Source organism: Mugil cephalus, chromosome 1 (assembly GCF_022458985.1).
Source record: "Mugil cephalus isolate CIBA_MC_2020 chromosome 1, CIBA_Mcephalus_1.1, whole genome shotgun sequence".
Taxonomy (NCBI): Eukaryota; Metazoa; Chordata; class Actinopteri; order Mugiliformes; family Mugilidae; genus Mugil; species Mugil cephalus.
The window spans coordinates 15466567-15491518 of record NC_061770.1 but is presented as its reverse complement, the minus strand read 5'-3'; the positions used below and the strand labels follow the sequence as shown (position 1 = coordinate 15491518).

At 42.8% G+C, this 24952-nt stretch overlaps 2 protein-coding genes across 5 annotated transcripts in view; both read right to left on the bottom strand.

Moving 5' to 3' along the window:
* Positions 1-908: 908 nt before the first annotated feature.
* On the bottom strand, positions 909-19601 carry mybpha (myosin binding protein Ha). 3 transcript variants are annotated; one of them, XM_047590918.1, is made up of 14 exons: positions 19338-19601; positions 17540-17599; positions 17205-17270; positions 16578-16712; positions 15990-16157; positions 12469-12557; positions 12178-12373; positions 11535-11674; positions 9421-9580; positions 8581-8717; positions 5264-5450; positions 5069-5121; positions 1398-1441; positions 909-1315 (listed from the first exon to the last, which is right to left on the bottom strand). In XM_047590918.1, the coding sequence occupies exons 1-12, from the start codon at positions 19558-19560 to the stop codon at positions 5090-5092; spliced, it is 1593 nt and encodes a 530-aa protein (XP_047446874.1). In that variant the 5' UTR covers positions 19561-19601; the 3' UTR covers positions 909-1315; positions 1398-1441; positions 5069-5089. The 3 variants fall into 3 exon arrangements, with proteins under 3 accessions (XP_047446874.1, XP_047446882.1, XP_047446890.1); XM_047590926.1 differs by lacking the exon at positions 17540-17599; XM_047590934.1 differs by lacking the exons at positions 17205-17270; positions 17540-17599 and having other exon boundaries at positions 19338-19600.
* A 324-nt stretch (positions 19602-19925) lies between these two features.
* Positions 19926-24952, bottom strand: part of LOC125011524 (neuron navigator 1-like) — a 74556-nt gene continuing 69529 nt past the window's right edge. For both annotated transcript variants that reach the window (XM_047590757.1, XM_047590758.1), the window contains 7 exons: positions 24302-24567; positions 24066-24217; positions 23906-23977; positions 23593-23798; positions 23387-23505; positions 23117-23305; positions 19926-22393 (listed from right to left, as the gene is read on the bottom strand). In XM_047590757.1, the coding sequence (XP_047446713.1) occupies positions 22298-22393; positions 23117-23305; positions 23387-23505; positions 23593-23798; positions 23906-23977; positions 24066-24217; positions 24302-24567 (1100 nt within the window). In that variant the 3' untranslated portion in view covers positions 19926-22297. The remainder of the gene's footprint in view (positions 22394-23116; positions 23306-23386; positions 23506-23592; positions 23799-23905; positions 23978-24065; positions 24218-24301; positions 24568-24952) is intronic.

The following is a 24952-nucleotide window of genomic DNA, read 5'->3' as shown; positions in this document are numbered from 1 at the left end:
AAAGGAAGAAACACTATTTTGACCATTAAAACGTCAGATTATGTAAGAAGTCTGCACCACATTCGTTTACAAGTTACGCAACATGGCTGGAAAAAATACACAAGAAAGCCTGGGAAGGCTCCAGACTGACGTTTGGTGGCTGGAAGGTGGATGTTTGCCAACACAGGCGAGCAAATTTCATTCATCTGTGGGGAAATAATGTGCTTTCTAAAGGAGCACTCATCTGCATACCTATGTTTTGGGTATTAATTACTCACTTTAAGGAACGTGAGACTCCGAATTCACAGCAGTCCCTTGTGGTATCAGAGTGAAGTTCGTCCAATCATACACAGTCCCTCCTCCCAGTGTCCTTCCTTAACTCTGTTAACTGTTTATAGCACTCACCGAACTCATACTTGGAAATAATAAATTTCAACCCTAGAGTTGTTTTTATAGGGCATACCGCTTTTTTACTTTTGTGAAAAATTTCAAAATATTTCACTTCAAGAACAGTAAAGTAAAAAACATATATGGTTTCTCACATCATAAAGAGTTAAAGGGTGAATATATTTCAAATAAATGTGAGATGCTAAAAACCTCTTAATGTCAGTGTTTAAGTCTCAAGATGGTGTTTAATATTCATTTAAAAGATAAGTTCACCACATCAGAGGCACCAGTGTTGAATTTGTGAGTTCATATTTGGTTTTAAATGGCATTTAACTTCTATCATATCTTGAGTAGAATGAAATTCCAACTCTGTAAATAACCCACAGCGAGGGTTGAATATCTGGAAACGTCATGAATCCAAACCTATCCGTGTGGCTGTGCATCAGATTTTAATATATATTTTTTGCTTTTATTTATTTATTTTTTATCAAGCATGCCACTTGAAAACAACGCTGGAGAACGCATAAATCCTCAAATAGCGCCAAGTCTAAAACCACATGTCACTTTATTGTAGGCATTTTGAAACTTCAGCAGAAATCCACATACTATACAATAAAATACAACTTTTATTAAACATCCATACAATCATTGCAATAGCATATCCAAGGATTCACTGTTTTATTGAGCACATATACTGTAACAAACAGCAAATGGACGCAGTCAGAAAAAAAAAAACAGGCAAATGCAGTCTTACGTACAACTAACCAACTAAAATAACATACAACGTTTGGCTAGCTGGGATGGGTGAGATGGTGTGAGTCTTCCCTGAATATTCGAAGGAGTGAAGGAAATGGATATGGAGATGTCCGCGAGTCGTTCCGTCCTTTGCTTCATTATTTACACATCGCTGCACAGCCAGCCACAGCTTTTTCTCACCTCCTCAGACACTCTGAGACATACAGAAAGGATTAGAAGGGTTTATGATATTTCTGGGGGTGCGCACACAAACGAAATTTAACACACAAACTCACCTCAAAATATAAGACCTGGATTTCTGCTGGTCCTTGAAAAGGCACTGATGGAAAGATCATACAAGAAGGTTAAATGGGGTCACGAGGAGCTCATAATCACTGCAACCAGGAATGTCCTGGTTGAATGCGAGTGTGCATTTGTGTAGGCGAGGGAGAAAGAGATCCACCGTGTATTTTCCGTTGAGGATTATCTGGCTCGGTTTCTGCCCTCTTAGCCCATTCTCCCTTCTTCTCACAGGACTTCACAGGCTGTGTTGACTCATGGTAATGTGAAGAGTTTGGCTGCGTGTCATATCATCTGGAGCAATTTTTAGAAGCTGTGGAGTGCCGCGCTGACATCACCACTACCTTCCACCCACCCAAAGGTGCTCCCTGCCTAATCCCTCGTTTTCCCCTTGAGCGGGGCCCTCCCAAGGGGAAAACGCTTCCTTGTATGGCTTCCTTACGGGACTGCATCCCGACCGAATCACAAGCACGATCACGTCACTCGGAGGGTGCCACTTACACTTGGCACGATAACGCTCTTTTGGTAATGTGATCACAAGAGGACAGCTGTAAATACTTGTTTGAATGCATCCAAAGACATAGAGGATGCATTAAGATCTGATCACTCATTTGGAGGTGGGGAGGATGGGTGGGTGGGGGTGTGGGTAAGGAAGGCATGTGACCCCATTTACAGTATAGTGTGAACACACTTGTGTCCCTGACAGCACTGAAGGTCAGCTTGGCAGCATGCATGCGGCACGGCAACCGCATCCAGTTTACTTGTTAATGTCAAACCACTAAAACAGCGATCTGAAGCCATATATCCAAGGTTAACTACCAAAATGACACCAACGTCCTCTTCTGACTGTGGCGGCTGGGGTTTGCCTGAGTGCAAAATGTACTTCCTCTTATGTTTTGCAATGACAACATCCCGTGTGAGTCACACGACATAATTTTGTGGTCTCGCTGAGATGCATTCTGGTGATGGGTTCCAACTATAATTGATGTCAACTGTCAACAAATCCCACCTAGGGACTAAACCAACAATTTATTTATTCTATAAAAGGTCAAATCCTGGTACATATTATTAAATTAAATTAAATAAATAAATAAAATACCACAGTTTTTAAAATCTTTATGTTTCAGATTTTCAAGTTCACAATTGAACCATAAACCAATAAAATGCAAAGATTATTACTTGGTCATTTGTAAGCCAAATTTCTATATAGTGTCAATATGAATGGAAACAGACTAGTGCCCTGTTTGTGGCTGTACATCAGTGTCTCCAGTATAAAGAAAAAATAGTAAAGATAGTAGTAGAAATGCAAATCATTATCATGCTGCAATATTTTTTGATAGTACATGGATTTTTTCTCTGGTGCTGTCTGAACTGTCCCTCAACTCTGGGACTTCAGCTGACTGTAAGAGGAGCCTTTGTGGATGTTGTCAATATGGACACTGTAGCAGGGAACGAGAGACCAAAGAGGACATGGACGCTGAAAGCTAGGTGGAGAAAAAGAAAAGCTGGACAAGGCTAAATCTTGCTGTGTTGCGCAAATTAAAGACAGACGCTGAGTTGGCTTGTTAAGTTTGTTGTTGCACTTGCTGACGAGTATTTTAAGAGACGGAAGGCGGTTAAGACAAATTGGAACAGGCACATCCCGATTCAGGGACAGCTTCTTTCCTAGGGCCATAAAATCACTAAACACTCATATGTGAAATAACAAGTTTGCGCTTCACTGATTTTTATCTCTATGTACTGTCTTATTGTATGTGTACTGTTTTTATATATATCTTTAGATTAGTTTTTCTACACCATATGGAGTAGCACTTTATAATTTCGTTGTAATGTGTCGCAATCAGGGTTCTAAATTAGTGAGTAAAAATGTATTTTGGCGTATGTCAATAAAAACGTGATGCACGAGGCAATCATGTCAGTCCACTGTTCTCCGTCATTTGTCCCCCTGGCAGTACTTCCTACATTTCTCATGAACACAACCATAATGCTACGTATTAGACGCTCATTGGCAAGCGACAGTCTGCAGTGCAACCAGCACGAGAAACCATGGAAACAAATGGAGTGTCTACCACAACACAAAGAATAAGAAGAAGAATGAATGGATTAGGAGTGAGAGCAGGAAGCATGCTAAAGAGTAAAGTAAAAAGTTAAGTTAAACTAAATACAGCGGTGGTAGTACAGAGATCTGGGGGGAGAAGTGGAAGGAGGCAGGGGATGAGAATATCGACAGAGCATGTGAAACGCTAAATAGCAGACGGGTCCTGTTTGTGTTTGATCACGAAAATGTTGTCATGTTTTGTAAGGATTGCATGTACGCATGTACGCATGTACGTGAAAGAAAAAAACAAATAATAACTTACTGCCTCAACTTTAATGATTTTAAAGTCAGGGCAGTAAAAGTCCAAGACAGCGTCTGACTTTTTTTGATCCCAAACTTGGAAATGATCAAAATGAAAAGGAAATTAAATGTTCTTAAAACCCTATTATTTTCACCGGAAAAAATCTGGCTAGTGGAAATTCTGATTGGCCGGTGATCAAAAGAGGTTCAGCTAAACACTAAATGCTAATACAGGAGGAGAGAACCTGCAATCTAAAAATTATTAATGTAAGTGGCCCCTCGCTTCCATGTTCTGAATGTACAGCAGGTAGTTATGGAACGTGATTGTGTTTCACAGCGCTGGAAAAAGAACCAGCGGTATGGCCTTTGCAGTAAACCATTATCCTCCACTCTCAAATGCTTACAACCTTGTACGTCATGTTCAATTGCATCTCACGCTTTCCCGCTCAAATATCTTCTCCCTTCTTGCTGCCCTCTCTCATCACATTGTGCTTTTTAAAAGACTTTGCTGAATCCTTTCTTGTCAACACTGGGGACAAAGCCCCGCCGGCACTCCTTGAAAGACTACACCACTCGAGCATTCAAAACGGGGCAACGCTGAAACATGGATGTGGCTGCCGCAATATTGAGGGGTATTAATAGAAACACGAAAGCTGTAAAAACATTCAATTCTGCGTTTTTTTTCTGACACGCATTAATCTTTGGCACATTATCACATCCAAAAGCAGGGCTCGCAATGTATCAGGTGCACAGGGGAGGGAAAACAAGAGTAGGAGGGATGGACCAAGTAGTTGATGATATTTAATTAAACGTACAGTTGATGGTTATTCAGCAGCAGGAGCGTTATCAGTCTGCCACAGTGATCGTAGCAATCAGATTAAAGGATATAATTTAATTTACAGTGGTGATTTATGAACCCAGAGATGCTTCATAAAGGATGGTCTAATCTGTAGTATGAACAAAACAGACATCCATAATGGCAATGGCAGCAAATTGACACAGACAACACACGTATGTAGACCCAAGAACAGGGGAGGACTTTGTGTTCAATCCACACTCTACAACACTGGTTGACATCACAGGTTAGATGAGATGTTTAGACTGCATGCTACATGGGTTCAGAAAAAGTCTCCTCCTGAACATCGATGATCCTTAAATGCTAATAAACTTGCTACGCTAGCTTGAAAACCACAGTGCAGTACGGTCCTTGCTCCATCCGTATGTGTTTTCTACCTTTGCTTCAGTGTTTGTTTCATTTGTAATTATTTATTAATTAATTGTCATTATTTTATTTATTTATTTATTTATTTTTGCTGTTCTGTTCCTTACCTCTGTAGATTTGTGATGACTTTATTTGCCTTTCTCCTCTGCAAGGAAAACCTCTGTTGGGAGATGAACATGAAGGCTCAGTTAACAACAGTTTTTCAAGTGTATTTATACACCAGAGTGCTTTTACAGCTCCTGTGAGCCATTATAATCATTTGTTACAATATTAAAGTCTTTTGGTTGTCCGCAGATACATACGCTTGACTTCCAGTTTGCAGGAGACGGTGGCCTCTCCCTGGGCGTTCTTGGCTCTGCAGGTGTACACACCACCATCAAAGCTGCAGGGTTTTCGGATCTCCAGGGAGCAAATGCCCTGGTTGGAGAGCTGGCGATACTTGGGGTCGTCACCGATGACCATCTGATTCTTCAGCCACTCGATCTTAGGCTGAGAGGAGGAGAGGAGGCATTTATAAACTCAGTTAGTCCTAGCTTTTTGTGTGTTTACAAAAACACAATAAGACAGTTGGAGTCAGTCCTTCCGTATCACATCAGACATCCAAATCAATCAGACGTCACAATCTCAACAACAAGCCTGTTGATTAGTTTTGTGTATGATCAACAGCTTCACACGAGTAGAATCTGCTGACAACTCATCTTCCACTTAGCTCAGACTGTCCGTGCTGAGTTTGACAGTTGGGCAAAGTAGGAGTAACACAAGTCCTTTCCCTGACCTCGTATGTATTACTCTGGTCCAGCTCCATGTGGGGGAGACTCTGGTTACTGAGTTACACCTCAGCTGATACATTTCAGAAATGTTTGTTTCCAACCGTCATCACTGCTGGGTGAGGAAGACTGAAGGCTCACACATTAAAGTGACTTGTATTGAAATGGTTTTGACATCATAATATTTCCATTTAGACCTATTTTTTTATTTTTTGTGAAGTAAAACTAATCCACAAAGTGAAAACTAATGTTATCTACTGAGTCAGCTGCATCTCTAATATGATCACAATGATTGCACTGCATCCCTGAGAGGACCATCTGGTGACTGCAGGGTTGGCAGTTTGGTGTGCAGCTCCTCATATCTGCATGGCGAAGGCATTTGGACTCCAAATGGCTCCTAATGGCCGACAGGAATTTCAAACAGGTGAATGATGAAAGAAAATACTGCAAAGTAGTTTGTTAATTAAGTTAGCAGGAGGGCGGTGCATTTGCCAACTGCTCATATAACAAGTACTGAATATTTGCTGAGGTCTTTGCAAATCAACATTTTGAGAGCATTTAAATGGTGTCATTATTGGAGACTTGGGGATTTATATGACAGGCGCAGGCATTTTTCATTAACTTCTTTTATGAGAGCATTGTAAGGACAGGCACAGCAGAACTAGAGACCAACATGATGATTGACACAAAAGGAAGCTGAACCCACCACCACTGAAACATCTCTAAAACTATCGGTTGCATTTCCATGCATTTCTTTACATGCATTTATAAAACTCAGACAATGACTAAAGCAACTGATGATGGCAAGATGCTTCAGACAATCATGTTCCTATGATTAACATCGTCAGTGAACTTTCCATCAAACACATGTATCTGGTCAAAGTTGAAACCAGTTCATAACAAAATACCTGCATATCTCTCATCAGCCTCAGTTCTTCTTTGTGTTAATGCTATTGTCCAAAAGTGAGGTTCCTAACACACTAAACAATGATAATTAACAGGGATTACACGTTACTATACATCACCATGTTAGCATAGACCCTTTTTTCTGCAGATATTTTTGGCACAGTGGGTAATATCAATGAGGTTTAGTTCCATTGCATGTTCTTGAAAGACACAACAGAGAACTAACATGCAGAAAATAGACCTCAATAGCACGAAGCTATTACATCAAGTGATCAAGTGATATCTGGCGTAAAAAAAGTTCTATTGATAGCATGTTTGCAATTAGATCCGATCACCGGCTACTGTATGCTCGCATGCTGCACAGATAACTTTCATCTCTCTGGTGCAGGCTAAAGCAAAGGCAGCTGTACTTGCTGGTTGTGTAGATATACCAGGACATGTACATGTTAGTTAATCCTCCCTTTTGTGTCTTTTCTGTCTGACCATGTTTGTCTTTGGGCATCTGTGTGTGACTGTCACAGAGAGAGTCATTTACACTGATAAGGGACGCAGTCTGGATGGGTGGCAAAAATAGGACCTTCTCCTGTGATACAGCGACATCTCCACTTAGCCATGACAGGACAACAGGCCATACTCCTTATCGATGTCCCTTCTTCGTCTTCCCTGCTTATCTCTCCCCTCTCGGCTCCTAATGCGGTGTCTGCTTCTATATGTGCAGCCCTTTATCGCAGCCAGTAGGAGAACTTATCACATTGCTGGACATGCCTTTCAGCAGGACCTCTTTGACAGTTCTTAACAAGCCGCGGACCCCACGCCAAGGAAGAGAAAGTGACTCAATAAACACATGCTGCAAAACACTTACAGCCCAATTAGTGCGAAATGATTTCATTTACAGTACTTATTTAAAGAGATGAAAACGGAGAGGAGGTGGTTGCACCAGTAAGTGAGTGGCAATGTTTTGGAAAAAGGAACTGATATGAAACTGTGTGCATATTATATTTACCGTATGCGACACCTATGATATCTGTGACAGCAGTTATAGGTGTATATATATATATATATATATATATATATATATATATATATATGTATGTACATTCAGAGTATGAAACATTACATGCTTCTTTTTCCATGGACCCCTGCAGATGATCTGTGGATACATTTTCACACAGCTGCTACTCTTGTTGCTCTGATTGCTGAACTCAGGACGGTCCACAGGGACGGACAAGAAAGACTCACTTGGGTGTGACGAGCTTTAGCGTAAAAATAAAAACCCGGTCCTTACTCTGGCTTCCGAACATTCTCATCTATCTTTCGAACAACTTTCTATGAGCCATTCTCCATCCGTTACACATCAATCCTTCTTTCCTTGGTTTAACATGAGCGCAATCAAATCAGGTGCGCCATATCAGTTTGCTGGATTTGTTTCATCTACACTGGTCTGGCATGCCTGGGCTGCCCGGCCACTGCTGTGCTTGGTGAGAAGCCAAGGACAACTAGGACGAATAATCAGCTGCATTTCCACCCTGGCCTGCCGCCTAATCTGTCTGCATCGGTCAGACAACTGTAAAGATAAGTTTAACCAGAGGAGTGGCCGCCAAGAACAGTGAGAGACATACTGAAACTTCACATAGACATACTTCAGCAAGCCCTGCCCTGGTCCTGGAGCAGATCTCTTTAGCTGCGACATGAATACCTCATTTAATGCAGTGCACCATACCCTTAAACGATTTATTGAGGGTCACAAGTAAGAACAAAGCTGTTCTCGAGCAATGGGAAGGTCATTTAGCTGTCTCAGACCACATCTCAGCAAAGCGTTTGTCTTTGTGCTGCAACTCTGCTTTTGGCCGCGCCATGGAAGTAAACCATTACAACACAACACGAACATGATATTTGATGATGAGAAACATTTAGATCAGTAGGGGTGTTAGCAATATATGCCTGACCTTGGGGCACCCACGGACAGAGCACAGCAGCTTGGTGGTGTATCCCACGGTGGCGGCGCGATCGCTGAGCATTGTGGTGAACTTGGGTGCTTCGCTGTAGTCGCGGTCCTGGTACTCAGGAGGCTTGTAGACAATGCCTGCACACATGCAATGCAACATGAGGATCTCAGTGGTGACGGTTGGTAATTATCTATTGACAGGATAGTAATACATGACTCATGATGTCTGGGCGCACTGCAGCTGCGGATATGAGATATGAGGCACAAGAGCACTGGTTGCTCAAAGACTCTTCTGTTTTTAAGTAACTCCACCTAGATTTTGCTTCACTTTGCCACTTTCACATTCAAGGATGCAGAAAACTAAAGCATTTGGGTCTCGATGACACACAGATTGCAGGTATAATATCCAGTAAACACTACACATAAGTTCTGCCTTCATCTGTGCTCTTCCACATTACATGTTAACCACTCTCTGTGCTCTGTAAGTACTTGCACAAAGATCACTACTGGTATTCTGTTCAAGTGGCTGGTACAGGTATATATTAAACACACTCTAGCACTCAGCCATGTGTGCGCACACAGTCACACTGAAGCACACACAGCACTGCCAGCTGTCTTAATATTTTCGCAGCCTCTTAAAGTGTATATCAGTAATATCTGAGCTCTGGCCAAGAGAGCTACCACTTTAAAGCAGTGCCAAAGCCATTTCCACTTAAGTCTTCTGACTCACAGACTCACTGCAGCTCATTAAAGTTTAAGTGTCCACTCATACCGCAGCAATGCGGCTAAAACTCTTCATCATATAAACAAACTAGACTCAAGAGAAGTCAAAGAAGGCCACCTGTCTTCTGGATGGTGGCCACTTCCTTGGTGACTGCGCTTTTTTCGCTCATGCCCACTTGGTTCTCGGAGAACACCCTGAAGGAATACGAGTTGCCCATGATGAGGTCTGAGACGGTGGCAGTTAGCCTGTGGTAGTGCTCCAGCACCGTGAACCATTCCTGCAGGCGCAGACAGAGCAGACTGGTCACATCAGAGCAGGAAACATTAGCTTGATGTCTTCATGCTGACAGTTAAGAATTCTAGCTACTGAGCCCAGACTTAGCACAGCTAACAAGCTAGGTACCTGAAGTAAAATGCTATTTATATCTATGATAATGCATGACATAATAAATAGATCTGTAAATATTACATGCTGACAAAAACTATGTAATTTTGAATTTCAATTACCTTCCTGTGTGTGATAAACTGCTTGAATGGTTCAACATACAGATGGTAAAATAAGTATTGAACACATCACAGCTTTTCATAGTAAATGTATTTCTAAAGGTGCTATTGACATGAAATTTTCACCAGGTGTTGGTAGCCACCCAAGTAATTCATACACAGAAAGAAACCAAAACATATAAGTTCAGAATTTATGTGTAATAATGTAAAGTAACAGAGGGAAAAAGTATTGAACAGGCATGGAAAACCAAGACACCAGCTGAAATCTATCAGTGATCAGAAAGCCATCCTGCCCCTTGTCAGTGCAAATGAATATCAGCTGGTTCAGTCCAAACTGATGGCCTATAAAAAGGTGTGTCATTACCAAGGTGTCACACAAGGAACATCTCATGATGGGTAAAAGCAAAGAACTCGCAAGACCTTCACAACCTTATTGTTGCAAAAATATTCTGATGGCACTGGTTACAGAAGGATTTCTAAACTTCTCAATGATCCAGTGAGCGCTGTTGGTGCCATAATCCAGAAGTGGAAAGAACATCATTTGACCATAAACTGGCCACGACCAGGGGCTCCTCAAAGGATTTCTGACAGAGGAGTGAAAAGAATTATCAGAAAAGTTGTCCAAGAGCCGAGGACCACTCGTGGAGAGCTTTAGAAAGACCTGGAATTAGCAGGTACAATTGTTTCAAAGAACACAATAAGCAACGCACTCAGCAGCCATGGCCTGTATACACGTTCACCACCCAAGACTCCATTTCTGAAGAAAAAGCATGTTGAAGCTCGTTTAGAGTTTGCTGCACATCATTTGGACAAGCCTGTAAAATACTGGGAGAACATAGTCTGCTCAGATGAGAGCAAAACTGAACTCTTTGAATGCCATAACACACACCTTGTATGGAGGACAAAATGCACTGTACATCACCCCGAAACACCATACTGACAGTGAAGTTTGGAGGTGGGAACATCATGGTGTGGGGCTGTTTTTCTGCATATGGTACTGGCAAACTTCGTATAACTGAAGGGAGGATGAATGGAAAAATGTACCGAGACATTCTTGAGAAAAATCTGATGCCATCTACCAGAATGATGAAGATGAAACGAGGGTGGACATTTCAGCAAGACAATGATCCCAAACACAGAGCCAAGGAAATGCTCAACTGGCTTCAGAGAAAGAAAATAAAGCTGCTAGAATGGCCCAGCCAATCACCTGACCTGAATCCAATTTAAAATCTATGGAAAGAACTAAAAATCAGAGTTCATAGACGAGGCCGACGGAACCTTCAAGATTTAAAGACTGTTTGTGTGGAAGAATGGACCAAAATCACACCTGAGCAATGAATGCAACCACTTTCTCCAGACAGGAGGCGTCTTGAAGCTTCATTACCAACAAAGGCTTTTGTACAAAGTATTAAATAAATATCAGTAAGTGTGTACAATACTTTTTCCCTGAGTCATTTCACATTATTACACATAACTTAATTTCTGGACTTATTTGTTTTGGTTTCTTTCTATGTATGGATTACTTGGGTTGATGCCAACACCTGGTAAAATGGTTCATGTCAATAGCACCTTTACAAATATGTTTACTATGAGAAATTGTGACGTGTTTAATACTTATTTCACCCGCTGTACATTACATGTCTGTCTAGTGTCATGTGAGGAACCAACTGGACTGTTATTGCTCCCACTATTGTATGTATTGCAGTGATTTGGTGTAAAAATGTGTACATTTGTCTTCTTGTCGGCCTTCTGGATAGTGTATCCAGTGATGTCGGAGTTGCCGTTATCCTTGGGAGGAGTCCACTCCAGAGCAGCGTTGAAGCCCCAGGTATCCACCAGCTTCACACTGGCAGGAGGACCGGGCAGCTCTGAGGAGACACGTTACTGTAAGTATCGCATAAAATATTGAAGTCACTTTATTTTTACATGTAGCACATTTAAAGCAAAGTAATTTTGCTGTTCTTGTTTTACAGTGCATTGTCCTGGTTGTGTTTGTGTCTGCAAAAGGCACCCATGCAGATAATGTACATCCTGTGTGTTTTCTTTTATTGGTGTTGTCTTATTTATCATTTATACATACAGATCTAAGAAAATAAATAAATTATAACTAGTGTGCTTGACATGTGTCTGCACCCGACAACACAAGGCGCAAAGGGAACCAGATATTCTGACTGTAATGCCGTGAACAGTGCGCCATACATTAAACCCACAGCAGCTGTCACTCCGGGTCAAAGGGCACCATTGTTAGAGGTGTCATTTATGTTGACTAATGCTTTGAATTTCTGTCGGAGCATGTGTGCTGCACACTGTTTACATGTATCTGGCGCTCGTCTGTTCGTCATAATCCTGCCACGGGGGGCAAGGGACTCACCCACAACCTGGATGGTGATGGTGGCTTTGTCTTCAAAGCTGTCCACTTTTACGGACATCTCATAATCACCAGAGTCCTCCCTCTGAGAGGTGCGGATAAACAAGATGCTGTCTTTGTTGCTGTTCCTGATGTTGACCCTCTTTGCATCCAAAGGCTGACCGTCCTTGAGCCAGGACACTACAGGTTTAGGCTTTCCCTGGGGAATTGGGAAAAACAAAAGCGAATCAGAAGTCAGAGTAGACGGACTGAGGCTGGGTTTGTATAGGGAGGTGGTTTGATGTGTCAGCTTACAAGAAATGGGAGGACCAGGTTGATCTGCTCTCCAACCTGCTTCACACAACGGGACCTGAGACTGCGCGGCACGCGAATCTTGGGACGGTCTGAAAAGTCGAGCAAAGCGCGTTAATTTTCTGCCCCATCTGAGTTCTGTATTCTGATTACCGCATAGGCCGTGTAACCCTAACTCAATAAATCACCCAGCGGCCAGGCTCACAAACACGTCCTGTACGAAACTACAACGTGGGGTCACTTGGACACAAAATGGCAGGTCAACAAGATGGAAATAGACCGGCCACTGCAAGGCAAAGCTGGGAGAGAACATGACCGAATAGGCTAAATATAATCCACAAGCAAACTCATAAGAGAAAAACTTATTTTAGTGGTTGTGCCAGTGAAACAGATGGTATAAGTATTTATTTTAATTTTAGTCTTTTAAAATGTGATGATTAGGATGTATGATTTAAGGCTTCCCAATTAGTCAACTGATAATCAATCTGTAGATTTTTTTTTTCATTAAATTTTAGGAATACTTCAAAGTATGTAAACTAAGCAAAATGTCTATGTGTTTAATAATCATAATAATTATTAAATTGATTACAGTACTTCCAGTTATTAGTCAGTCACTGCACATCGGAGTAAACCATCGGACACAGTTCTTTCACTATTCACAAATTAAATCACAGAAATTACATGGGTAGGGAAAGGGGGAAAGGTACAGTATCTGGGCAGAGAGGGGCGAAAGAGGAAGACCCTCCGCCTAAAAATAGCTCTGGTGACAAGAAAATCTGAGATGAACCCTGACACGTGCTCCCCTCTGTCGTGCAAAAAGAAATGGCAGGAAGATGTCGACACTTTCCACTGAGCGAAGGAGTCCAGCATCACATCTAGGGTCAACTCTATATCCTGCTGGTGGGCTCGAGCTGTAATTAAAATCATACCATATGGGTGAAATTGCATCGTAGTTGGGGATTTGCGAGGCTGGACGGCTTCGTTCGGGCCAGGTGCTAAGTATCAGCGACAGCATCCCTCGCATGTTTCTGCATAAGCAGCAAATGTCTGAAAAGCTCTCTGGGTTTAGAGGATACATAAAACCACCAGGCTGCTGCCCCCCTCCCTCTTTCGCCGTGCCGCGTCCCGCTTCTCATCATCCACTCAGAATGTCCTCTTATCTCAGGCCCCATCAGCCTCCTGTCCATCTTCCTCCAGAAACACTGTCGCATTTTCTCCCCGTGGTACTCTAAATCTGACCTGGTGTCTTGCCCAGTGTGTCTCATCCTCCCTGGTCCCTTTACACGTCGCTGCTGTGCAGGCTTTGATTGAACCATCGGTTCCCAAGGAGATCAGGCCCGCCCCCAAATTTGGCTCAAACATTAATCCCTGCTAATGAGCGCACTTTCTAGCAATGCCCAGAAGTGTCGCTGGTATTGCCGCATCCAGCATGCCGCCTGCAAACCATATATAATCTCTGGATAAAGTGTCTTTATGGGAGGCTTTCAGTGTGTTTTCACCAGGAGCTTGTATACGTGACTGACACACAGCTGAATTTACCAGCAACAAGCCACCCACAATCCATCAATTAGGCTCATGTTTCCCTCCCCTCGGCCGACCAGTGGTTTTGATTGCATGACCGCGTTTCTCCTTCAGAGTGTTTCCTGTTTACAGCAGTTTGAACCTGAAACAGGAATCACCCCGGGAGACAGTAAGCTGTGTTTCAGGAAGTGGATATTTGGGGCCAACAGCTCAGGTTGACAGGTTGACTTGTCAGTGCGTCCCGAGCGCGAGCCCCGACGGAAAATCCTGACCCTAAAAACAACACCGACCGGATTAGAAGGAGCGATACGCAAAATGCTTTTGTAGATGCCGTTAAATATTGAGGCCGCGCGTACATTTTGTACTCAGCACAACGGGAATAGCAGCCAATAAAATCAAATTAGGAAAATCTGCAGTGTGCATGACCAAAAATGTGTAAATTTGTGTATGCATTCAGGGAAAAAAAAGATGTATTATGGAGTAAAATTGGTATTTAATTGTAACCGCATATGAGACAGTCAGGAATGAAAGCTGATATTGTATGTCTGGTTATATTTGTTGTGTTTTATACTTCTACCGTTTGATACTGTAAAAAGAATTTAATAATAATGTGAGATTTTACTCTGAATTCAATTTGAGCCGCATCCATATATCAGAATTTAGGATGTAACTAAACTTACTGAAGTGCTTTTAAAAATCATTAACTTTCATTAACGTTTTAGTACTTGACGGCCCTTATAAGGACCTGCAGGGTGGAGGTGAAGTTTTTGTACCGCCATTTGTGTTCAGTTAGCTCACATTTGAGAAGGAGACACCTTGTCCGTATAAGACTTTCTCAAACTCAACTCAACTCTCAACTCAAATGCTGTACTCTACTTAAGCACAGCAGAGACTAGAGTCAAATCATAACGTCATTATTTCTTCAACGATATCTAGCATATATAATCTCCCGGCTTCTAGAGCGTTAACATCCCAATTAGTTTTTCAGTTTGATGTGTATTATGACGTCCTTAAGCTACACCTGCGTCAGACAACAGGAGCCGGAGCAGCAGTGTCGTAAATTAAACGAACGTGACGGTTTGGCTGCAGTGACTGAGTTTATGTCCATAAATAACACCGCTGCCAGATGGCTCATTAGCCAAACGTTTCCCTCTGCCAGTTTGAAACGGCCATTAAATCATGCTGAGGACTAGATGTATGGTGCCTTCACTCTATCGTGTGCTTTAAGACTCCAAACACATCAGGTTTTCTTTTCTTTCTTTATTTATTTAAATCAGTTTCATTATTGGCGTTTTTAAATGCATGTTAAACATCACTGTGTTGTGCGAGAAGCCAGAGAGTTTGGATATTACTTTCTAATGTATATTTAGCGTAGGCATTTTCTAATTGTTCATTTGTATGAAATGCCGAGAAAATTTAGTCAAGGAAAACGAATAATTTTCAGTCTTTGATTGTCATATCGATGATGTGAGCCCCGCCGCCGACGTCCGTAGGAACAAGTGAAATCATGATTTACAGCTAATGAAAGCACTTGTCAGCACCTGGGGGATTTATGTGCATGCGTCTGCGCAGTCCGTCTGGGGCCACAGCTCTTAATACCCCCTCTACCGCCCTGGATGCAACATGAGTATTTTAAGGATAGGTCATAAGTTACAACCATCGGAGAGCTCCTGATAAAGAGCTCGGAGGCAGACATTTAAAAAGCTTTGCAGACTTTTGCAAAGAAACTTTTTGGATGTGTTGGACACAGTTACGCACGTGAAATAAATAGTTTCAATCAAGACAAAGTCGCAGCCACTTCCATATTAAGAATAACCACAGATTAAATTTGGACACAATTTGCGGTAATTACAAGAACTTTTTACGTGGTTTATACGGCGTCTTGCTCAACCTGAAGTTTTGCCTGTTTTTATCTGCGTCATTAATCTCTGTGGAGTTTCCCTGTAAGCAGACCCGGCCCTGGAAGTGGTCCGGTGAACATTTTGACATTGGTTGCCACTCACCAGCAATCTCGCGGATGGGCACGGGCTCGGCGAGAGTCCCAGGTTCACTGCGTCCGCCGGGGTTTACAGCCACCACGCGCACACGCAGCAGGTCGTTGGCTGTCAGATTCTTGATGCAGTAACGATTACTTGGGGTCAGCTCCTCGTTAGCCACCACCCAATCTGTAGCTGTAGGGAAACACAGAGTTCGTGTGACACCCTGGAGAATACATTCATTCATACGATTTTATTTTAAACACGTTTGTGCATTTCAGTCTCCAAACTGTAAAACACCCGTAAACTGGATGCGTTCAGTGGTTTATCATCTGTCGACACAAGTTTACAAACAACCTGCCCATAAGAAGGACACTTTGGCCACCATGATGAAACCACAGAAGGCATGCTGTCATCTGAGCAAACGAGTGCTTCTAAAAGCGGTGTGAGGAGATACAGTGACAGCCGGCGAACTGATGTCTGCCGTATACGGCCTGGACCCGGCTACGAGTCTATCTGCCCTCTGACACTCTGGGGACAGGTGCAGCCTCGCCGGCAGCCTCACACACACACACACACACACACACACACACACACATATACATGCAGACTTACTTCCATCCTTGCAGTACTCGATGGTGTATCCGTCTAAGCCGGAGTCTCCTATTGTCTCCGGTTCCTTCCACTTGATGGTGAGGCTGGAGTCGTTCACATCCTCCACAGACACCTCCAGAGGAGCGCTGGTGGGGACTGGTTACAGTATGATGTGGACAAGAGGTGAGCGGAAATGTGAAAATGCACACACTTTTTATTCTGCCACATGACTCATGTGCAGTTATTTTCATAATTAACCAGCCTCAGGAAGACAACAGAAAACACTCTGAATTTGCCCAACAAGAAGTCAAAAACTCTAAATATTCCTTTAAAAAAAGAAAAATAATACCAAAAACTGCAAAAATGGTGATCTAAAATAAAACAGTCTAAAATCATAATTGAAAGTGATGCGCTTTTAAGCTTTTTTGGAGGCCTGCGCAACACCATGAAGCTGCCTCACGCAAAAATGTCACCGATTCGCTGCTTACAGCTCCTCAAAAAAAGACATTTGATACTTTCCCATGTCACACATGATCTTAAAAGAGCTTTAAAATGTAAAATTGCATGAATAAGTCCCTGTACCTCATTGTCCTTGAGCGGCAGTACAACGCGGGGCTGAGCTATAAGAGCTGTGCTGTAGGTTTTTACCTGCGGGTGGTGGAGGAGTGGGCGCCTTTGGTGGCTCCTCAACCACAGCAGCTTCTGCTGGAGCAGCTGCCATTGAACAAGCATGAGGTTAATGTTTAGAAACAAACTGATTGAAATGCATAGTATCTTCTCCGTGTGGTGGCATTTCAGCATGTAACTCTTCAGAACTTCAGTTACATTTTAAAATTTCAGCTGAAATGACAACAGGGAAAATTTGTGGCGCGTCGGCCAGCCCTCGCAGCTGGGAAGGGCTTGAGTGATGGCATTTTGGCAGTAATCACTGTTTATAGCACAAGTGTATTTTAATGCTGGGGTGTGTGGTGGTTTATGTTTACCGTCTGCCGGAGCATCTGCAGCGGGAGCGACGGCACCGTCCTCAGCAGCGGGAGCAGCAGCTAGCGTTGAAATGCCATTAGGGAAGCCGATTAGTGGTGTACATCGTGACTGTACTCGTGCAGGTAATCAATCACTTTCTAGCTAATGCAATCAAGATATGCTCCACTGAAGCGAGCCGCAGGGTAGAGCAGTGAAGGCAAAGCTTTCTATGTTCACAAGGACAAGAAGAGAAGGATCTGAGCGTCAAAAAAAACAAAACAAAACAGTCCTCAAGACAATTTTGGAACCATGTGCAGATGTGTGAAATCTCCTCGAAGAGAAAGATGACAGGTTTACAGACAGAGAAATCAGTCAACACAACAGGTCATGAACACGGTGTAACTCTCTCTCACACACACACACACACACACACACACACACACATCTTGCATTACAGCTTGTGTGTGGACCATCAGCGGTATGTGTTTACTGTCAGTCTATGAATCTGTCACAGGGTGGGCTTCAGCTGAAGTAACGGGTTGCATGTCAAGGTTAGTAAGTAAAAACAATATCGACCACTCAGCTAAACCCACCACTGACGTACGTCTGGTGAACGGAACAGAAGAGACTCGTGCTGCATGCAGGAGGAATGACATAAGGCAAAAAAAAAAAAAAAAACAGACAGATTAAACATCAGTACGTGGGCGGTAGATATAACTGGTAGGTCTTGCAATCTAGTTCTTACATCAAGTTCCTGCACGGTGCTGCAACTTGTTTAGTTAATTGCCAGAATATGTTAAATATCTCTGTGATTTACATTAAAAGCTCATTGACATGCTGGCTCAGGATGAGCCCTGCAGGAGATAGTTAGCCCCTTGCTCGAGTTGTGAAAGGCATAAAACTTGCAGTTGTTTAAAATCCCCTTCAGTATTGTTTACAAATGTGGCAAAACCACAAAACCTCAGCTACTAACGAACTGCTAACGAAACCTATATGTCAGTTTTAGATCGCACCTTGTCATGCTCTGGATTTAGCTTCACTGTGAACAAACTGACAGTTTGTTCTCAAGGCTGGTCAAGATTAGAGTTATTGAGTCTCTATTTCCAGCATGCGCGGAGATTACATTTACGACTTTCTAGTAAAACTGAGTAGAATCATCATAGCATCACTGTTCACACATTGCACCAAAACACTGTGCAAAGAGCACGTTATATTCCAATCTTCTGCTTCATGTTACAAGCTGTATTTTGCGGTCATGGTCAAATTATGTCATGATGTTATGTGACAAAGTGGGTGACAGCACGTCATAGGTCCACATTTCTTTGCAATCCATGCCACTCTGGAAACTGAAACCCCACGTGTTGCGACTAAACAGGTGCATGCAAATAAAGAAAAGGGAAAAAAAGGAAAATCACAAAACATCCAGTTTTACTGGATGGGCCTAATTAAAGTTAGTGGACTATAATAATAATAAAAAAGAGTATATATATATATATACATATATATATATATAAATTCTTATTTAATTATTTTTAGATTCATATTTATGGTCATGCATAGTCATCTAAGTTTGAGGTGCTGTAGAACTGAACTATATTCGATCTATATGTTATGTTTCTGGCAATCAGCCTAAATTCAGTGGGACCTTAAAAGCTGGGTTCGCAGTCTTCAACTTAAAGAAATTTAACTCAAAAGTTGATTCAGCAACTCCAGAAAAAAAAAAAAAATTAAAATAACCATATAAGCTTTAAATGTAATACGACTGATAAACGTTAGTTTAACATCCTGTTCCGTTTCCTAGAGGTATTCTCCCGATACCTGGAGCGCTTCCTTCTGCAGCCGGGGTGTCCTCTGCTGCAGCGGGGGCAGCAGCTTCGCCCTCTGCAGGGGGCGCCGCAGGTGGAGCCTCCGCAGGTGCGGCCTCCGCAGGTGGAGCGGGTGCAGGCTCCGGGGCGGGTGCAGGCTCCGGGGCGGGCTCGGGCGCCTTCTCCGCAGCCTTCTTGGCGGGGGACTTCTTGATGGGTGCAGGTTTTCCCGGCATCGTGCTAACAGACGGCCAGTCCTCTGGATGAGGAGCTTGGGGGGGTCTTTGGTAACATATATAGTGAGAGTTGGGGGCTCGTAGCCAACTCCACCCATCCCCTCACTTTGATACCCGCCTCCTACTTCGGTCATCTTCTTCTCGGTAGGTGCTAGGACCACTGGGCAAAGTCATGGAGCCACATTTTGAAGCCAGCAACACACATCTATTTTTCTATCCATCTTTCTATATGTATGATTTTTAACAATTAAACTCACACTTAAGCCCAAAAATAACCGCTTCAAATAAGACAAACATATTGATGATCTCATACAGTAGCAACAGCGGCCTCCAGTGGACAAAGAATAAATGTCAGAGCCGAGCAGTGATGTGAAGAATGGCATGATTTTATTGTGTCCATTGCGCAATGTTAGACATATGGGATTTGATGTGGTTATAGAGACATGCCACACAACCGTTATGAAGCCCGCTTTTTGCGCCAAGTGCTCCTTCCTGCCGGAGGAAGACAATAAAATCCGCAAGGGACGTTTTCTGCATACAGAGGCCAGGCTTTCTCATAGATCTCTCTCGGTTTTAGTGATTGTTGTCGCAGATGCAGTGACTATTTACAGTGTTTACAATAGCGATGTCATGTACAAAAGAGAAGGAAAGCTTTACAAATATCTGCATAAGAAGAAAAAAAAACAACAACAAAAACAAACGTCCGCTCTTAAAAACGATGTGAGAAGAGGAAGATATCCAGTTATTAAAAACCCCTCCTGTGGTAAGTGTGGTAGGTCCAATGAAAGAAAACTTTGGGAACACAGCAGGGACTTAACATGCGTCGACTTTACATCTCCAGGCTAATATCCGTCCTTGCGCTGCTTCCACACAACGACGACAAGCCTTTAAAACGGTGTCACGTCGCACACAGTTACGATACACATTCTCATTCAGTTAACCGACACACGCATCATCTTTACTCATCACGACGACTCTCTGCCATTAGGTCCACATCGAGAACCCACTCTACACCCAGATTTGGGCATCAAGGTGAAAATGACATCAGAGCAGGTCAGAGGAAGCCATCGCGTCTCCTCTAAATCGAGGCCTTTGGGTGGCGGCAGCTCATAAGCAGCTTTAGGCCAAATTGTGTTTCAGGCACAGATAGACTTAGGCATCACGACTCTACTTTACACCAGCACCTTCTCAGGAAAGTAGACAGAATATGGCAGTCTGAGGTACTTCAGGGTCGAGGGGCACAAAGCTGGGAGGTTTGTCTCTACTACCTGTGGGTTACTTCTTATGCTTTCTTCCTTGCTCTTCTTCGCAATAACAGTCAACATGTGATCAATAAATACTGCAATCTACTACGTTTTAAGATATTTTATGTGCAAATCACTGAAGGAAAAGACGGGGAGGAGGCCCCTTAAATGTCCGATTCAATCGTACTTTCCTTGCTGTAACTTAAAATAATATGTGAGTTGAGAACTTATAAAATAATCGACGATATAAAGAGTAACTGTAATCAGGACAGTTTTTTTTTTTTTTTTTTAAATAATATTCTCCTTTTCCTTTTTTTGGATGATGAATGATGAACAGTCACGAGAGACTCCTCAGTACCTCACTTAATGTCATGTCGGGTTTAGGTGATGACTGCTGTGTACAGGCGATCAGTGAAGACAACTCAGTACAAAATCCTACAAAATCAAGACTTTGATTGCTGCATCCTCAGCTGTTACAAGAGGATTTCGTGTTGTTGTTTTTTAAACCGATATCTAAATACAGACTATAGGCAAGCATAGTCAGAAATGTTAGCCCGATCTGGCAGACTAGATAAACGAGCAGTTTTTTTTTTTAAATCATTATTTTCAGTGTGTGTTTACAAGACAGCGCGTTGAGTTTCTGAGTCCACGGATGATGACGCTCTCTTTCCTTTTGCCCATGCATCTCACGGCTTCACAGTTCTGATACTAAAAACATTCAAGGCCATTTTTATTGTGGTGTTTTTTGAGCGTGTGTTATAATTCTACTGAGCACCTTGGTTAAGACAGAAAGCACACCAGGAGAGCACTGAGGCAGCCATCGATAAATGCTGCCATCTAGAGGATTTACTGATGAACTGCATGGTCTGGGCAAAATTGACGGTCCCCTCCCTCTCTGCCTCCCTCCCCCCCATTTGATATGCAATCACTGACAGGCAGCCTCTTGAAATCCAATTACGACAAGTAGAAAATAAAGTGCATTTTGGCTGGCTGTCGAATGATGCTCATACTGCTGGGGGGCACATAGTTCAATCTGTCTGAAAAGAAGTTTGTGCCTTCGAAGATAAAACCTATAAGCACCGGTAGTGGAAGTGAAGGTTATGGCAGTCGAACAAAAGAAAGAAATGGGTGTTGATCAACAGGATTATAGGTAATATTTTGCATCATACTATTCCGGTCACCATGCACTTGCAGATTCAACAGATCTGGGACAGACTGAGGGGCAGAGAGAAGACAAGTGGAAGTCTTTCCCTGATCGTCACAGCTTCCTGTGAAAGCAATTGTCTCTCCGATGTTCTGACAGCAGGGCTGAGCAAACCCCTTGTCCATAAGCTATCTCTCTCTGTCTTTGTCTCTGTAGATCCTTTACATTTAGCTTTGTGACTGCTCACTGAGCACACGATACAGTTCATTATTGAGTCTTTGAATTCTCATTGGGACAGCTCGGCCGCAACGAGGAGTCCGTAGATCCTTTAGCTTAATTGACAGTGGACTTAAAGTGTGGCCTGCAGAGTGGGGTCCAGACAGCCCTCCCTCTCTGGAGACTCGATGTAGTTGGCCGACTCCTGGAGCTTCAGCAGCATGGCCATCTGGGCAACAGGAGGAGGCAGAGGAGCAGAGTGAGTCAAACTGCACACGGGCAGACGTAGATTTGGGTATATGAAATATGACTTATGTTGGTGTTACATTACATTAACCCTGACTTCAAGTATTTTTTGTATTAATGACTATTACCTACTTGTCTAATTAATAAGCAAAAAACTGATGCCGCAGGTCAAAGTGTGAGAGTAAATGAAATGAATAAATATGAAATAGCAATGCAATGATTTACGAAGAACAGACAAAGACTCTAATGTAAATTGTAATTCTAATATAAGTAGATATATTACTGACCTTCCGGCCATTTTTGAATGATGTGAAGAACTACATTCCAGTGTTACTGCTACCTGGAACTAGGTCCTGTACTATACGTACTATATGTATGATATGATTCCTTTTTGTTTTGTAGATTGTTGTGAGGTGTTTTTTTTAGTTGTTGTTTTGTTGTATGGCGTGTTTTGAGTAATTGAGCTCTTAGTAAGTTAGTAAGCTCTAAAACCAGGACTATCACCAGCCCAGAACAAGCACAGTGAAAAGTCCATTTTTACTTCTTTATGATAGTTTGAATTCTTCAGGGAGAAAAGTCCACAGATACTCTACGTGTTGTGTGAATAATTAGGGATTTATGTCTTTATTGAAACAAGGTGTGTGTATTGAGTAGGTGCTCCCACTAGTAAAATATGTCCTCATCTCCACACAAAACGTTTGCTCACCAGTGGGTCTGACTCCAAAGTGCTGGGTGGGGGTGTATCTTTGGGGGCCTTCTTCTCCTCGCTGAGTGGAGCTATGCTGGGAGGAGGTAGGTGGAAGAGCCTGGACTGGTCGTGTTGTGCGTCGGGCCAAGGAAGCGTGCCCCTCACCCACTCCACTGGATCCTCCCACACTGCCTTGTGTCCGTGCACCTGAGAGAACAGACACAAGCCCACTGAAAAAGGGAACAATTTTAAGGGGGAATCTCTTCAGTGAGATGTCTGCGTGCTCACCTTGATGCCGTCTTTGGCTCCCTCCTGCAGGTACGGTATGATGGAGTGGTTCCACAGATCAATAAACCACTGCCTGAACTCTGCCACCGACACCGGACATGACAGGAAGAAGCAGGGACCTGGAGGAGACACAACCCTCCTGTTACTTCCCACTCTCTTACTGAGAATGCCCTCGTTTATTCTCTGCGTGTCTGCTCTTTTCTCACCGATGAGGAAGTCTGAAGTGCCGTGTTTCTCCAGGAAAGTGTGCAGGTGATACCAGAGCTGAGGGATCCAGTCGAGAACGCGGAGGAGAGCCTGGTGGCGTGCGGAGTCCTGCTCCTCCTCCTGGTAGGCCTCCACGGCTTTACGGTGCAGGTACCTCAGTAGGAACCCGTTTGCTGGTTCCACGTTGTTGGAGAACATCACCATCCTGTGGACACATGCCAGAAATGTTTATTTCACTTGACGTGGGAGATTTGTCGGTCCTTAAATAGTGTAAACGCCAAGAGGACATATTGTGAGATTAATCTGACTCACCTGAAGCTCAGGTGCAGCCCGTGGTTGGAGCTCATCTTCACTGGCTGATTACATGTTCCGATTATGTACGGGCTGAAACAACAGAGTAGATCACGTTTAATATCCATGAATTTAACTCTTTAGGGAAATACAGTAACAGTTTAAAGTTTGACTCACTTACCATTTGTGATACTTGCAGGTGAGAGCTCCGTTAACAAGCTCAGTGGTGGCTGCTGAATCGCTGATGTCGTCTATGATAACAACCAGCGGAACGTCTCCTCCGCTCTCTCTGTCGATCTGATTTGCTAGATTTGACAGATACAGCTGCAAGTCCTGTGAAAGCGAAGAGCGACGAATGCGTACTCAAGGAAACAGAAGACTTCGCGTTAAAACGGGCTAACAGAAATCCGCTTTTACCTTCTGGGACTGCCGGTGCATGTTGAAGGTGACAGTGGCGCTGCGGCCCAGCAGACAGGACTCGTGGTCGGCCTCAGATGAGTCAGTGCGGCTGCGCTGCAGGAGGTAGTGGGCCAGACGCTGAGCTAGGTAAGTCTTCCCTGTCCCGCTGGGTCCAGACAGGACCAGACGTCTGTGCTTCATCAGCAGGCTGATGTAGTGCAGCATCATGGGCTTAGGAATCAGAGTCTCGAACACCAGGGAGTCAACACATTTTTCTCTGAGACCTAGGAAGTGTCAAAGAGGAGCAGAAAAAGAAGCATTTAGCATATAATACTTTTAAGTACATGAAAAAGCAGGGCTCAATTAAATATATGAGTCCTGTATAATTATAATTAATATAATTATAGCTCTAATTGTCCTTACATCTACATTAAGGAAATTTTGGACATTTTACCAAAGGTTCATTTGAGCTTGTTAAACAATCAAAATTACCATTTTATTGTGCAAAATAATGTTTAATTTAAGAAAAATTACCTTATTGAGATAATAATTCTTTCCATCTACTTCCAGCACTTATAATATTTATATTAATTCTGTACTTTTTGATAAAATAAACTATTATTTTGAGTTGTAGAAGTTATGAGAGATTATGTTTACCAGTAACTGTGA